Consider the following 13300-nt stretch of genomic DNA (forward strand, 5'->3'; position numbering starts at 1 on the left):
ATGCCGTAGTTGCAGAGGGCACCAAGGACAAGCTTCTTCCTACTCACCATTCCCACGAGTTTCACATGCGATTCTTTTTAATGAGAACATTCAAGTTATTTATATATTGCGTTCGGCTAGACACCAGGATGCGACCACAGTCCATATTTCTAATTGCAACCAGCCAGCTGTTTTCCTAATGCATTGTCACCTTTTGTAAATGTACACTGTATGCTCATGAATCATCGCTTTATTTAGATAATCCATTGTGAGGTTACCATGGAGATAACAAAGTGCCAGACAGAGCCATCTGCATGTTTCAACGTCAAATATGTCTTCAGGACCCAAGGGGACACAAAAAATTACACATATTCTAATGAAAAACAGCACATTTGCCTTTGATTGTGTGTGATTTTTCGAATCAACAAGCTCTCAGATGCAGCGAGAGATTTTTTTTGTATTTATTTCTTCGGTATAACTGTGAAGGTGTCAGCGAGGCCGTCAGTTGCTCACACTTGATGAGTTTGAGAGCATGACTGATTCTGAGCGCCGTAAGCTATATCTGCTAGCCTTCGTATGAAACCCGTGAAGACAGCTTGTATTCCCGCATGTATCTGTCTTTCCTAATGGTTAGGAACAACACCTTAACTGATGATTGAATGGAGGAAAAAGTGTGAAAACCACAGACACACAACCTTCCATTAACACTCAGGGTGGCTGTCGGCTCTTCGCGCTGTTCAGAAAACTGTATCCACCACCTATATTCAGACTTTTACAATCAGAAAACAAACCTAGCAGGATAGATGAATGTGTAGCGATCTATGGTCATTCCTCCTATTTTTAGCTGCAGGAGTTGCAGTGGACATCGTTTAATGATCTGTCTGACTTGTGGAGGGATTTTGATTAATTCTGCAGCCCGTCTCACACCTTGCACATTTGATCGGGTGTCTGAGGCACGTCATACGAGTTCTCACTCTCAGGTGTGACTGTCAAAAGCGAGACTCAGATTTTGTTACTATAAATGAAAATAGACTTTTCTCAGCCTACAGTATAAACTTTCTACAAGTGAGATGGCTAAATCTCATAAAAACATGTCATATTTCATGCAAAAAAATCAAACACAAACATTTATGCAAAAAAAGCAATTTTTCATCTATCTGTCTTTCTTTCTTTATATCTGTCTATCGTTCTATCTATCGTTCCATCTGTTCTCTGTCACTATTCACTCCAGTCAGTCATTTATATTTATAATAACCTATATATATATAATAACTGTGTTTCGCTTTCTTTACAGATTTTTATGTATCCATTGTGCTACATTGATACATTGGTTTCATTTTGTAAATATGACACTCTGAGAATACGTTTGTATGACCCCATTTCTTATCAATTATTCATAAACAAATCAATTCTGCTCCAGGGTTTGATGTTTTAGTGTCACTCATTGGTTAACTAACACTGCTGACTGGAGCAACCCAATTTTCCTTGGAGATTGACTTCAGACAACTTTAATGGGCTTTTGACGCCTGTAAATATTGAGCTTGAGAGAAATTGAGCTTGAGCTTCTGAAATGTTTCTGGACTGTGATCAGTTGCTAAACGGAGTCAAACTCATCAAGAACATCCTCACAGATCAAATTAGCTTTTTAACACGTTTTAGTAAAGTTCTTGCACCTCTTTTGAGTATATCCCTCCCCCATTTAAAACATCCTGCTAATCTACATAAATATGCCATGGGATTTCCACAGAGAGCTGCTTGTCTCCCTTTGTAATTGCTGTTTTATTCATTTGCTGTCTTGTAATCATAAAGCAATTTTACAACCAGCAAAGTGTCATCTAGAGTAATTAGGTGGCTATTATATTTTTAATCTCAAGAGAGATTGAATCTCACAAAAAAAAAGATCTTTTTTTTTTTTTTTTTTTTGATAAAAGATATATATTTTTCTTAAAGAATAAATATATATATGTATATATATACAATTATGTTTTTGTTTGGAATTTTTCTGAATTATGGGTTATTCTGGATGATTCTCACTAGATACTCATTACAGCCATTACATTACATTCTGAATCCCTTAAAAGAGGCTTAATTTTTTGTAAGACAAATATATATATATATATATATATATATATATATATACATATATATATGATGAAGAGTTCAGATGCAAAACCAGCTAAAAGCCATCTCGGTCAAAACAATGATACAGAGTGAATGCTCCTGACTCATAGTGTACGTCCATCAAATACTTTTACTTCAAACTCGCTAAATTCCGGCCTCAGCCCAATCAGAAGTACCAGTACTTACATAGAAACCTATACAAAGTAGCCAGAAAGAAATGCTAATTTTAAAGAAATACGTCAGATATATATTATATTTGCTTCTTTTTTGGAGAATAATTTGAGACCTGAGAACTTTTGCTTGATTTGTCTATTCATTAATGGCAAAACAAACTTCTTTGCTGGCGAATGGAATTGTGCAAACTAGATCGATCAAAGACCTTCAGCTCTTACAGGTCCTTCTGGACTGTGCTGAATTGTTCCTGCTGAATCATTGCTTCTCCTCTTATTATGCTCATTGTCTCAAGGACTCGAATGAGCCTTACCTTCTGTGCTTTTCAATGGAAATAGAGCTCCAACCCTTCAACGCTGCATCAGCACTTCTGTTTACTGGCTGCTGTTTAGGCAATAAAAGCCCTGCGTAAAGACAAACTTGTTCCGAAAACACAACACAAGAGTTAAGATGTTTAGTGAAGTGTTTAGAAATGGGGTGATGCATAGCCTAACCTTGTTGTACCCTATTACTGTTCGTAGCATTCATAACATGTATAATGGGGGTTTTATGCTGTTGTTGTTGTTGTTACCTGAGGGGCTGTAGTTTTATAATTTATTTTCCCTGACAAAATTGTTTGTATTTGAGTTCAATGCTACATTCTTAAAAGCCACAGTTTTTATATTTATTAGGAAATCAACCTATAAATGCATTTTAAGTTGTGATAGTAGAGAAAAGAAATGAAAAATATACACAATTCATTTGTGCTTTCTTTCTTTGAAGTTGAAACAAGCCAATTAATCAAATCCTGTTGACATTAACCTTCTTTGAATGTCATCACTTTCATAGTAGTAATACGCCCGCATGTTGTGTACCTTCATGGTGCAGGGGAAATGGTTTACCTCTCTTCCAGCTCTCCGTCTGTTTTGATCCGGTTTCATCAGGGCCATCATCAGCTTGGCTCAGAGACGCAACAGAGCTCTGAGTAATTGGTAGCGTAGGATTGTGGGAATGCGGCTTGGTACGGGCCCATCTGTCACTGGCTCTGACAAATGATCCGGCCCTGTGCCCAAAATGAAAGAGAATAAAAAAAGTAACGGGGTCCCTGTCAGTGACGCATCCCATAATGATCTTCAGTAGAAATGTGCACTCACCACATGGTGCAAAGCACTCATTTAGTCATATGAGAGATGTGAGAACTAGCATTCTTTCACCCCGGTGACATGCCTCCAACGGAGAACATACTGTGTCGCTTGGTGTGTGAAACTGCGGTAAGACCTTCGAAGCATGCAACTTTTTGTTCTATTCAAAAGTAAGAAATGATTCAGGGTTTCTTATTACTCAATGCCCAATGCAATGCATTGTTGTCCGTGTTGCTGCTATAGAAGTTAGTGGTTACGAAGGTCAGTTCAGCCAAGCAACCACAAAGGAATTCTGTATCTGCAAGACGAACTGGTATTGGTGAAGATGTGTATACTCGCATGTATCCAAGGTGTAAGGAAAATGTGCATTTAGGTTGGGATGTTCGAGTTGTTGTCCAGAACCTGATGATTGACTATTTTATGTAATGTTTTATTTATAATATCTGTGGTGGCAGTACATCAGAAAGAATGAATTTACAGATGAAACTTCTACAGATTGTGCTGACAGTTTCGGAGAAGTTCTGTCTCTGTCTTCATATCTTTAAAGCATTGCAGCTACAGCCATCAACACTCTGCTGTTGTAACAAAAGACAATTACTGTCGGACTTCAGATAACACGCTGTGAAGGATGTCCTCATTGTTATGCATAATCCTTGTTTGTTTTTCTTGTGAAGACTATGATTTTTGCAATAAAAGTATGCCTGGACTATTTATTTGTTTAATATCTGTCAGGTTGCCTACTAAAAGGCTGTTGCATGTAGTGTAATTTCATATTTGGTAGACGCCAGTTTTTATTATATGCAGTTTTCACATACATATTTTGTGGAATTATCTCCTTAGAAGTGTGTTTTGGACTTTGTACTGTCTGCATTTTGGTAAACAAAGAAACAAAAAACAAAGATAAACTTGTTTTTGAATGTAAATAAAAGTCTTTAGTCCATATAGCTATAGTTTTAATAAACTATAGTTGGTCATAAATGTAAAAGAACATCTTTAGCACATAAGCTGTACCTTTAACAAATTAAAGTTGTTAAATAGCAGGTCATATGGGATTTTAAAGTGTCCTAATATTGTGTTGGAGGTTTAAATGCATCTAAGGTCAGAAAACATTGTAATTTTCTCAGGATATTTATACATAGAGTCATTTCTAAATTATCTTCTTCTTCTTCTTCTTCTTTATCTTTATTGTCCTTAAAAAGGCAATTCTTTGTGTAGACAGCAGTATACATACACATGCAGCAGCAACTCAACATAACACAACATACATAAAAACACATATTTATGATAAATCATTTAAAAACATAATTGCAGAAGGTACAAAGGAATTCTTATATCTATTTGATTTACACAAAGGGAGTTTAAATCTCCGACCAGACAGAAGCAATTGAACTGATTTTGATCAGTTCTATGCATAATATCTGTAAACCCCTCCCTTCCATAAGCCTACGCTGCTCTGATTGGTCGGCTGGCCAAGCCTGTTGTGATTGGTACAGAGATTAAGCAAGTTAGCAAGCGCTGCCATCAGTGTTGCCAAGTCCCTGGTTGTTTTTGATGTCCGCGGGTTGAAGCAACCCCAATAACGTCATATTTAGCCCCTGGAATACAAATTTACTGGGGGAACCCCAACAAAAAACATGTATGATTAGTTTAGGGTTAGTTTTGAGAAGCAATTGGGTGGGTTTTGTTGTAAACCTGGCAATCCTGGCTACCATTGAAAAAGCATGCACTAAAACAATAATATAGTGCTCCAATCCGTTCTTAAAATAATGACATAAAAACAGTTGAACACTTAAGCAAGCGAATCGTGCCCAGTTTAGCTGCTAAACTGTAAACATTTAACAAAACAATAATGTTGGAAACCGTGTGCTAACGTGACTAACTAAACAACACAGTTTGTCAACCAAATTTTTTTAAACCGAAACTTTTTTGATGAACAACTTTGCAAACTGTTGAGGAATAGCTAACATTACAAACTGCAAAAAAGTTTTTTTTTTTTTCCCGAATACCCATATGACCTGCTCTTTGATTAATCTAAAAACATCTTTAGTGCATTAGCTACATATATTAAAGTTGTTCATAAATGTAAAGCATCTTTATGACCTTAGCGATGTTTTTAACAAACAGAAGTTGCTCATAAATGTAAATAAAACATCTTTAGCATGTTAGCTTTAGCGAATGAAGGTAAAGTTTGTAAAAGTAAATAAAACATCTTTAGAACATAAGCAATGCAAGAATTAAAGTTGTTCATAAATGTTAAAGCATCCTTAACACATTAACAATGTTTTTTTAATGAGTGAAAGTTGCTCTAAAGTGTAAATAAAGCATCTTTAGCATGTTAGCTTTAGCGACTGAAAGTAAAGTTGTTTCGTAAAAGTAAATAAAACATCTTTAGCACATAAGCTATACAAGAATTAAAGTTGTTCATAAATATTAAAGCATCCTTAACACATTAACGATGTTTTTAAAAAGCAAAAGTTGCTCTAAAGTGTAAATAATGCATCTTTAGCATGTTAGTGTTAGATATTGAAAGCAAAGTTTTTCTTAAATGTAAATAAAACATCTTTAGCGCATTAGCCTCACCCTAGACAACAGCCTAAGCATTCAGTAAAGAGGCCGCTGAGCGTTGTCGACAGGTGTAAAATGAAACTGCTTTGTTCTTGTTAAGTAAGGGTTCTTAGCGCAATGAGGCGCTAGTTTATTGATTGATGAATGGTTTAGCAGATATGGAAATGAATGGCTTCGGAGCACAAGGACACAACGGTCTTTATCTGCATCTGGATTGCCACAATCTGATGCTCACAATCTCGTGTCTGATAGCCCCCATCTCCCATGACGCAAAGTGGCTTTAGGAGACAAAAGCGTTGTCAGAAGCTGAAGCTGTCTTGTCGGGTCCATCCGCACAAACTGCAGTTGATCATGGCGTGAATTTCAAGCAGGTTGATGAGGGTAATTCAGTCTACTTGATAATGACAGATTGTCAACAGTGTGTTTTGCCTGATGAGTGTTTGTGAGATTCCAGCTGTTAGTAGAAGCAAGAACATTATTTGTATGTGACACAGAATAGTAAATAGTACGCTAGGTGTCTCTTTTTAAGACAGCTTCTTATCTTTAGCTTTTTTTTGACAAGTCTAGTTATACTTGTTACGCAAGTAGACTTCTCTCTGTAGCATGCTAATACCACAGAAATAATCACATTTATCAACTGCAACAACTAATTTGCACATTAAAATTTTGGCAATGTGCAAACAAAGTTACATGTACATTCATGCATTTATGAGATGCCTTTATCCAAAGCTATTAACTATACAATAAGTTGTTCAGAAATACTTTTTTTTTTTTTTTTTTTTAATGCATTAGCTATACCTTTAGCGAATTAAGGTAAAGTTTATGTGGACAATAGTCAAAGTCAACAATATTCGTAGTATATAAATAAATAAAAAAGTTATTCTCATTTCCAAAAATGTAATGATATTTGTTAAAATTATATACAAGTAAAATAACTTCTCTCAGTACATAATCCACACTATGTAGATTACTTGTTTAGCCAATTCTAAATATGGACTGGGCTATTTGACAAGAAATATGCCTTGTAATCAGAAGATGTGTCAGATATATTAACAGTTACACAATCTTTAGTCTTTAGTGCAATTTAATTAAGTATTTTGTAAAACAGTATACTAGACTTTCAGAAAATATGCTCTGGAAAATCTTTAGCTCATAAATGTTGTGTGTGTATATATATATATATATATATATATGTGTGTATATATTTGTGTATATATACTGTGTTTTGATATTTTGATATTATTATACCGATTTCTGATATTCTGTATAATAAGATGAGACGTTTCATAGTAAGACAACCAATTCATTCCACTAAGCATCACAGAATTCACCAAAGATAATACTTATTGATGTTTATTGTCTTATTGTCACTTCCTTGAGGATGTTGTCATTATAGTTCACTTCCAGAACGAAAATTTACAGATAATTTACTCACCCCCTTGTCATCCAAGATGTTCATGTCTTTCTTTCTTCAGCTGTAGAAAACATTTTAGGATTTCTCTCCATATAGTGGACTTCTATGGTGCCCCTTAGTTTGAACCTCCAAAATGCAGTTTAAATGCAGCTTCAAAGGGCTCTAAATGATCCCAGCCAAGGATAAAGGGTCTGAAACGATTGTGTGAACTCTGTGTTTTCCGGTTCAATACAGTTAGGGTATGTCAAAAAACTCCCATCTCATTTTCTCCTCCAACTTCAAAATCGTCCTACATAGCTGTAGAAGTAACAACAAAGTGTTTACAAAGTAAACTTGCAAAGAAGATCAAACACGCTTTACAAAAAAAGATAAAACAGTGATTTTGGACAATTTTGAAGTTGGAAGAGAAAATGAGATGGGAGTTTTTCGACATACCCTAACTATCATGAACTGGAATACACAGAGTTCACGCAGAGCTAGACAAGACAAGCGTTTGAGGTTAAAAAAGTATATAAATTGTCAAATTTTTTTTTTTTTTTTTTTTTTTAGAAAATAACCAATCATTTCACTAGATAAGAGCCCTTTGAAGCGGCATTAAAACTGCATTTTGGAAGTTAAAATTTGGGGGCACCATAGAAGTCCACTGTATGGAGAGAAATCCTGAAATGTTTTCCTCAAAAAACATAATTTCTTTGCGACTGGATATGAACATGACATGAACACCTTGGATGACACGTATATTATCTGTAAATTCTTGTTCTGAGAGTGAACAACTTCTTTAAAAAACAGGCTTTTGTTAGCTAAAGGATTTTTTGCAAGACTATTTGTAAAGTGAGGGAAAGACTGATTAATAAGTATTCTGCCATTAACAACATTTTTTTTTGTGCACCCCCAGAGGACAGTTTGGGAACTGCTGCCTTAGCAGTTAACTATACCATTTCCAGTAAAATGTTGGATAATGAAAATCGACTTGTTTGCTTGTGCAGTATCAGAAATACGCTACAGATAAATGTCTGTACACCACCTGCTAATGAACACTGCAGTAATTTCATTTATTTAGTTGCTGATAATGCTGTTTCTCTCATTTCAGAGGGCTCGTTCCAGAACCACTCTCGATTGCGGACACCACCACTGCCCCTGTCGCACTCCCACTCTCCTAGTCAGCACCACACCGCCTCCATTGGCTCTCTGAGCCGCAGCAACTACACCCAGCGCAGTAACCCGAGCCCGGCGCCCACTGATAGCTCGGCTCCCAATGAAGGTCCTACAAGTGCCCAGGACTCAGGCAGTGCCCAGGACAACTGGCTTCTCAACAGCAACGTTCCTCTAGAGACCAGGTACATTTGGGTACATACTGTTCTCGTGGTAAAATGGCTAATGAAATAGTCAAACAGAATTGAGTGACTCTAAATTAGGCGTTTATAATGCATCATAAGGCATGCATATGCTGGCTGCATGAAGCGTTTTACACTGTTTGTATCTGCTTAAAAGATCAACTACACTGTTAATACTTAATGAGTCTTTATGTAGCCTTTTAGCTCTACTTGATGCACAATATAGTTTAATGGTCATTCCTGTTATGCAGTACCTTTTGATGTCTCAGACATTTAAATAAATTGAACATGTATGTGTTGCAGTTTAATGAAGTACTTCTGTAAAACAGTATACCAGACTATCAATGCCGTGATCAATCTTAAGCTCATAAATTTAGCTAATTATAACTGGATAGTGAGACAGTTAACAAAATGGAACCTAAAAGGATGGAGCTACGGTTAGCTTACATGGATGTCAGCTTGAAGTTTTTATATTATTATACAGAGCTCTGATATTGTATATAATACTATGAGAATAAACATCATAGAATTCAGCAAAAGATAATGAATGTTTGTGCTGTTATTGCCCACCAAAATTGTTATTTCCTTTAGGATTTTTTCATAAATTAACAGGCTTTTGTTAAAGGGATTTTACAAAAAAACGAACAGGTTGGAAAGTGATATTAGAGAAATTTGGTTGGCAATGAATTAAATTAATTCATTATAAATTAATATTATTCTTTTTAATAATTTAATCATTAAAATAGTAAAGTTTTTAATTTCCATTTCATTAATTGCCCTAAATACAATCTGACTGGACATAAAAATGTGCTGATAGTAGGAATGACCTTAAAAAGTGTTCAGATGAACTGAGAACTAAATAAAGCTTTATGGTCTGTCACACAGAAGTTTCATGCGCCCCGTTTTTACCTAAATTCCTGCAACAGGCCAAAATGTTTTTAAAACATGACTAAATATACAACAAGAGAAAATTGTTGTTTTTCTGGGCTTTTCGGGCAGTGTTGCTGATCTAATATCTCAAGCTCAAATGCAATAGATGGGCGAATTCTCTCAAGGTTCTGAAGGGGACTTTGCTACAAACTCAGCTCCTTATTTATCTCCCATCAGCCCTTGCTCTGTTTGCTTCTATCTGAGGCACTTGTGTGGAGGAGATCAGTCAAGAACCTCTCAGATGTCTGTTTGCATTGCACAGGCTGCTCCTCATGCATGGCAAAGGCAAATCAGCGCTGTCAGACCAGCCTGAAGAGAAATGATACATACTGATACCCATTGCTCAACCCAGCCAACCCAAATGGCTTATATTTATTTCAGCTGCTGTAAAAGTTTTAAGTTGTTTTGGACTTTGTGCTAAGAGCATCTGTACATCACAGGTCTCAAATCTCAAAGCTGCAATGGTTTATTAATGGGATTGCAGAGTTAAAGTCCTTTTTTGTGGGGCCTCTTAGTTTTATACAATAGATGAATCTCAAAAAAAACAAACTGTCAGACTCTTATGTCATTAGAAGGGCTGTCAGTTTAACATGTTAACTCAATTAATTAGTTATTAAAAAATAACGTGATTAAAATATTTTAATGCAGTTGACCTGTATGTCATCTTACAGTCCATACAGTTGACTGTAGACAAACATGATGCAGGGCAACAACTCCATAAATGCAATTATGCCATAAATTTCAAGATATTGGTGCAAAAAAATGCCCCGTATGTGTTTGTCTCATATTTATATGTCACATATCACACAATATCACACGGGCAGCAATATGACACAAGTGCTGATTTTGTCCCAATCTATCACATGGTTTAATGTGATTTTATAGAGCAGTTCAGTGAATAAGAAGTTGATATTGTGTTATATTTTAAACACAATATTATGTGTTTTTGCTAAATTTTGCAGAGAACATATTACTTCTGAAGCAGTAGTAGAATTGTTGTGCATCCCATTAATTTTGTAGTGAAATACTATAAATCCTAGACCTAGAGAGAGTAGCAGAAAATTACTGTAGAGGTTGGATCAAAAAACATTGCAGGCCAGACTTAAACCCACATCACTGACATGGTCTCTTATCTTCACATAGACCATTGTAATCACTGCTCCAATTCAAAATGAAAGTATTTTAACGTTTATGTTGTTTAATAATGAGCATAACCACTACAGCACTTCTTGGAAACTCGCTGTTTCTTTGTCATCTTGATGTGCTTGTGACCAGCACGGGTGTGAACGGTCCACTCAACAGGAAAATGAATGTTAATTTGAATTTGCGGAGGGACAGTTAGCAACATAATGACTGATTAAACATCATGGATTTCCCCAAACTTTAATCTGGACCAGGTATTCCCATGGGAGAGGGAAACAGATGGTCACGCCAGCCGATCTGCGGCACGAGAAGAGTGGCGGAAACCGAGTAAATCAGTGACATCACACCCCACCCTCCACAGCTCCCTCCTATCTAAAAAAAAAAAAGAGCGATCAATTATCCGAATCCCTCTGATGAAATTGGAACCATTAGCAATATCCACAAGGGCAGTGAAAGATGGCCTGTCATTTAGGCTTTAGCTAATGGCTTTGTAATGGTTCCCTCTCACGACTTTTGTACAGCAGGCTGGAATGGGTTGGATGAGTCCCTGGATATGTAGGCTTAGCGAGCCCTCCCATTGGACGAGAGCCAGGCAGTGCCATTCTTTTATTGGCTGCTTTTATGTATTCTTCTCTGACTCCTCCAAAGAGGCCTCTGGGCACTTCTCGTCTTCGTTTAAAACTTTAATTTGCCTCCCAATGCCCAAACAAACCAACAAATGTACGTAAGCCGGCCAAAGACAATCAGCAGAGCAGGCAGCCAGTCTGGAACAGCTCTGAAGAAAGGAAAACAAACATTTTCTCTTGTTGAATTGAAGGTGTTGCGCCTGCCCAATGCATGTTGACGGTTCATTTCTCCATTGCATTATCTCAGTCTCCCCTTATGGAACAGCCGTCTCAGGGGGCACGGAGCTACAGCAGACATGCTTCACTGAATGCACACAGAGTTCCTCTTTGAATGTTAATAAACCTCTGCTTTATGAATCCATTTATTATTTAAAAACTGCAACAACATAAAAAAAGCACATCTTAAAGCAGGATTTAGAGTAACCGCTTGGGAGTTCTGTCAGTATAATGTGTGATTCTTTCTGAAAAGTGTTGTGTCAGCCCCTTAAACACAAAGAATGCAAAGAAGTGAATGGAAAAGTAATGCCTTGTTTTCTTTTAACCACAATCATAAAGGAGCCAGAATACTCTAATGTTTATCAGAGAAGAACAGGACGCTTGCAGAGAGGGGCATGGGTCGTACAACACAAGGTACATGTGTGGTAAAAGAGCGTGAGCGCTCTCGGGTGGGGCGTGCCGGCTTCCACGGGGATAAAACCCCCCACACAGCACTTTAGTTCCATAAGGATGTGTCTGTTTCCCCACTTTCACCGAAACGGTGCTGGTGCCGAGCTGTGGGACCTGCGGACCTCTTTCAGAACTGACCCACATTTCAACTGACTGGAACTTAGTTACTTAAACCACAGTGTATTACTTTCTTGCACCTTTCCAAAACAATTTAACACGTAAAACTGCTTTCCCACAAACTAGGAGATGCCCTAGTGCTGTTATACAAAATACCAGCACTCTGCCAGCTAGATTAGAGGGTGGGAATGAAATGTTGTTTAATTAAACACACATCGAAGTGGGTGTGTCCAATATAAACAACTTTGTAAAAGATAATGGTAAAGGTCTTTTATTTGATCTAGTTTTGTTTAACATTCATCTTGCCAGACTTAGGAGTTGTTTTTTAAAAATATTATTTGATGTGGAGATTCTCCCACTGTCTGTTTTCTGATGTTGTTGGTTAATAGTTTAAGAACAGTACGTTTAGATTAGAGTGTTTTTTTTTTGCCCCTGAGCACTGCTTTGACTGCAGTTGAAATACATTGGAATGGTTCCAAATTGCACTCCAGATCCGGCATCAGCACCTTGTCATTGGAAACTGGGATTTGTTTGTCCTTGTCGGCCTCTCCACTCTGTCCCTTTACAGAATTTCGCCGGGTGATCGCATTTTTGTGTTTGCACATCTGTCTCCCTCTTGCACGCATGTCTCACTCTCGTTCCATCTGTCCATCTCTCCACCTGTGTGTAGAAACATAGCAAAGCAGACATTCCTAGAGACTTTACAGGACAACTTTATAGAGATGGACATACTGGCCACAGCTCGCCGCGACGGTGCTTACACTGATGGGTATGTTGCATGATCTGACCGCGGCTGCCGGAATCTGCTTTGCCATGCTGCATAGTGGTACCTGTGCACACTGGTTTCTCATTACATATTGACATTTGTAACACTATCTAACATGTTTCATCACTTGTATGAATTGCATGTTTTTTGGCAAGAATTATTTCTGAACACAAACTAACAACTTTTCTAATTAACCCTGAATGCATTAGCATTCTTTTCTAGGGAACTGTTCATTGTGCACACTTCAAGACTGAACCCTTGTTACCTTGATAGAAATCAGACAAATTTGAGACAGCATGAGAATGGGTAAATGATAACAGAATTATAATTTTTGGGTGAACTATTAT

At 37.0% G+C, this 13300-nt stretch overlaps 1 protein-coding gene across 6 annotated transcripts in view; it reads left to right on the forward strand.

The window, feature by feature from the left end:
• Positions 1 to 13300, forward strand: part of tenm4 (teneurin transmembrane protein 4) — a 243565-nt gene that overhangs the window by 110320 nt on the left and 119945 nt on the right. For 3 of the 6 annotated variants that reach the window (XM_051128614.1, XM_051128615.1, XM_051128616.1), the window contains exons 5-7: positions 8462 to 8708; positions 11960 to 12034; positions 12858 to 12956. In XM_051128614.1, coding sequence (XP_050984571.1) covers positions 8462 to 8708; positions 11960 to 12034; positions 12858 to 12956 — 421 coding nt within the window. The remainder of the gene's footprint in view (positions 1 to 8461; positions 8709 to 11959; positions 12035 to 12857; positions 12957 to 13300) is intronic. The other 3 variants (XM_051128617.1, XM_051128619.1, XM_051128618.1) reach the window with 2 other exon arrangements.

The sequence above is a fragment of the Labeo rohita genome, chromosome 15 (genome assembly GCF_022985175.1).
Source record: "Labeo rohita strain BAU-BD-2019 chromosome 15, IGBB_LRoh.1.0, whole genome shotgun sequence".
Classification (NCBI taxonomy): domain Eukaryota; kingdom Metazoa; phylum Chordata; class Actinopteri; order Cypriniformes; family Cyprinidae; genus Labeo; species Labeo rohita.